Source organism: Aspergillus lucknowensis, assembly GCF_044049455.1.
Source record: "Aspergillus lucknowensis strain CBS 449.75 chromosome Unknown BJX67scaffold_13, whole genome shotgun sequence".
Lineage (NCBI taxonomy): Eukaryota > Fungi > Ascomycota > Eurotiomycetes > Eurotiales > Aspergillaceae > Aspergillus > Aspergillus lucknowensis.
Window position 1 is genome coordinate 116,319 of NW_027263557.1, and position 3,644 is coordinate 119,962.

Sequence of the window (3,644 nt, forward strand, 5' to 3'; positions counted from 1 at the left end):
AAAAAAAAAAAAAAAAAAGAAAAAGGGAGGTTCCAAGTCGTCAAACGTCGACGATATGACCGTGGTCCCTCCGCTTGAGCCGCGAACCTGAACCCTGCCAATGAGTGTGGAGTTAATCGGCCTCGGCCTGATCCTCAAAGCCATCAATGGGTGGGCTCAGGGCAGCAGATGATCATCTTCTCCAGCGGTGTGGGCCCACGAGCCGCAACACTTCACTGCATAATTCTTGAGTCCACTTGCGTCCGACTCAAAACGAACACCGCTGCTTCTGTATACTTTCGGCCCTGAAACGGAGGCGAAGGAGCGGTGTTTTCACCCGAAACTCTGAATCTTGGTAGTGTTTCGGGTGTTCAGCTCCGACTTTTTGATCGCTCCAGCTCCCCTTGACTTTCGCTTTTCGCTTCGCCCTCGTATCCGCTGTGGAATATACAAGCCATTGAGAGTGATTCAACGAACTCGAATGACACAGGGGTCCCGTCACGCACCAGGACTTGACTCATTTGTCACATCACCTTTTTGCGATGAAGGGGCTGTGCCGAGGTCAGAGTGGAGCGGAAAAGGTGCGAAGGGTTTCTCTTCGATTCTTTCTTTCTTGATCTGCTGAGATCCGGCGACATTACGAGGACAGGATCCCACCGTTGACAATATTCCGAAGGGTTGGAGGATCGGATCTGCTTCTCTTTGAGGCCATTCGTGCGCCAATCGTACCTTTGCCGGGAACCCCTCACTCAGCCCCGGCCCTGGCAGCTTACCGTGTTTCCCGATCTAGTAAAGTGGTCTTTGCCCTGGCTCAAAGAGTCGAAGCCTTGAGAGAGTCTCATCTTGGCCCCTTGTTCGCCATCAAGTGTATCGTTCAAAAATATCCTCCCTTATCCCCGAGGTCAGGACTCGTGTCCCCTTGGACAACCCAACCTCATGACTCCTGCTCGTACTTCATACGATCTTCCCTGTCTCCGTCGAGCAACAGGGCAACGACGAAGCCCGTGAGGTTCCACAAACTCGTGTTGACTCTACTAATATTAGCACCGCTCTCTGTATCCATCGATCGCTATTTCCAGACGACAGGGCCGTGTCACGTTCCAGAGACAGCAACTCGAGATCTCGAGGGGAGGTGACACCACCACCCCTCGAAGACCGCCCCCGCATCGAAACCAACACTCAGACTGCAAATCCCTTGAGCCACAGAGCTTGTACCCAACGGTTCGGCGCTCACTCGGGGTGGCGCCTGTCCCACAAACAAGGGTGAGCTCAAACGCACCCCATTCCTTGTCAGATCATGTTTTGGATGGTCGTTGGCTTGCCCCAGCAGCGAATACGAGTTCTCGACACCCCTGGCTCCGCCCCCGTCAGATTCAATGGTTTCAGCCTGAGTACCAACACACAGACTACATAACTTGAGAGCCAAAAATGGGACGACATGACAAGTAAGCTTGTCTGGATGGTTTGACATGTGGTGATCATCAGCGTCTCGACGGGCTGCGGGTAAATGTAGATTACAGGCGATCAAGCAGGTGTGCTCAGATCAGACCATCTCATCATTGTCCGACTGCCAGGTACTTGGGCACGAAGTAAAGATGTTATCAACTGCACTTGCTCTCCACGTTCCAAAAATACGCTCCACCCGAGTGCGAACATGACCGTTCTCCTCCATGCCAACTATCAAAGGCAACCACCGACAACAAAAGCCCTCCAAAACCAACATAACCGCCTTCAATTGTTGTCATCCCCGCACCATGGAATACCTTACGATAAAAAAATAACTAGCACCTACACCAGAGACTCTGTATTACCCCTTGAAAACCCCCCCCATCATCGCGCAATCTAGGTCTTCAGAGATGAGACCCCAGACGATGAATCAAAACTGCGACGCCCGGTAAATGATACTGTTCCAAAATCATCACTATAGCTTCCCTAGCAGCTCTCCAATCTCTATCAACGTTGGCGTGGGCCCAAACGTGCAGGGTGGCCGGGTTTTCAGCACCATCCTCGCTCTGGCCAACCCTGCCGCAGGCCACCCCTGTAATAGCATGGCCCAATTCGAAAAATATTTCGCTCAGTGCAGACGAATTTACCTTCTTCCAGGCAGCGTGTATCGGATCTGTCTCCTCCAGGCGGAAAAAATGCCAGGGTTGAAACATTTTCTTATTCGCGAACTCGACATTCATCTCAGGGAAGCCATTTGCAGCTAGATGTAAGTGCAATTTCCTTGCTGTTTTGAGCCATGTCCCGTCGATGGTAGGTCTTCTTGCCAGTACGAACAAGGTAAGGTATGGCTCTAGCTCTGGAAAAGGTGTTGACCGTCTGTAGCCGAAGACAGGAGGCTCGACGACGTCGATATTCGCCTCTTGTATGATGTCGAGAACATCATTTTCGAGGTCAATGTCTCTGATCAAGCGTTCATAGTAGGGGTGATCTTTAGGAATCTGGGTTATTACACCCGGTATACTGCAGAGGTGTGGGCCGCCGACGCGAATATCCTCGTTGAGGAATCCGTCTGCATCTCGGTTGCTCGCTCCGTCGCTTGAACAGCCCTTGTTTCGACGCTGACGGCCGTCAGTGAGAGCACGGAGACCCGTAACAGGGTTTCTGGCGGACGCATAGCATTCTTCTAGTCGAACGCCAGGAGGGGTCGTGAGGAGAGGAGGAGGCTGGAATGGACTCGAGTTTTCCGTCATTGTGTTAAATGGGTAAGTATATCGATGCTACGAATTTTTCTGGTGTGTTAGTGTTGTAGACTCCGATTAATGACAGCGCGAAATGCAACTGGGAAGGAAAGAGCTATCAAGTCTGGGCGTGGATGGGAAGTTGGCAAGACCTCTCCTAATCGGATAATACTAATTATCCCTATCATGCTAAGGCATCGCGACCAGTAGGTACGCTAAAATCAGAGAAGTGTCTCCATGTATGGATGAGCTAGAGAAAATATATTAGGCTTGAACGAAGGTGACAACAAACGCCGTCGTATACAACCCATCCCACCGCTGTCACCGATTTAAGGAAGTGAGAGGAATGATATTCAATGCTAATCCCAGTCGTCATAGTATAGCTGGGGCGTAGCTTGAAGCCAATTCGAAGTCTCTCTCAATTGTCTTGGCCGCCTCAACGTTAAGAGGAGAGGCGATATACTTCAGTGCTAACCCTATGATTTGCGAGATCGGCGTTTATAGGACACTTCCCTCTCAAACAAACCTACAAATGGACGGTACTAGCAGAAAAATATCTCATACATTTCGTTCAAGATCCCTCAGTCCGTTCAAATGCCACATTCAACGCATTCCAGTCTCGGCGAGGCAACAAGGCTAAAACCATCAGCCACACTCGTGACATAGGTTAACATGACACGCATCGAGTGAAGCAACTAGCGGAAAGAGCCTTGAACAAGAACAACAGTGCATGCTCGGTGGATCCGTTGGGCTCCTGTCCACCGTTTCACCCTTTTTCTTTCTCCTTTTTTTTCCCCCTTGTCCTTGCCGACTTCTCCTTTTGGCTACCGCATAGGCACTTCATAGTTATATTGAAGGGCTCTGCAGTGGCGGTAGCGGTCCCTACCTAACTCTACGAGCTTCACCCCGCAAACCCCCCAATAACGGCGACGCCGTTGGTATACTTTAACCCGAGGTTCCCTCCTCATTCCTCACCGGCCC

The 3,644-nt window shown here is 50.9% G+C and overlaps 1 protein-coding gene across 1 annotated transcript; it reads right to left on the reverse strand.

The window, feature by feature from the left end:
- Positions 1–1,829: 1,829 nt before the first annotated feature.
- On the reverse strand, positions 1,830–2,675 carry BJX67DRAFT_379887 (uncharacterized protein; the record flags this gene model as incomplete). The annotated part of the gene is made up of 1 exon (XM_071032675.1): positions 1,830–2,675. The coding sequence occupies one exon, from the start codon at positions 2,673–2,675 to the stop codon at positions 1,830–1,832; it is 846 nt and encodes a 281-aa protein (XP_070887483.1).
- Positions 2,676–3,644: the final 969 nt, after the last annotated feature.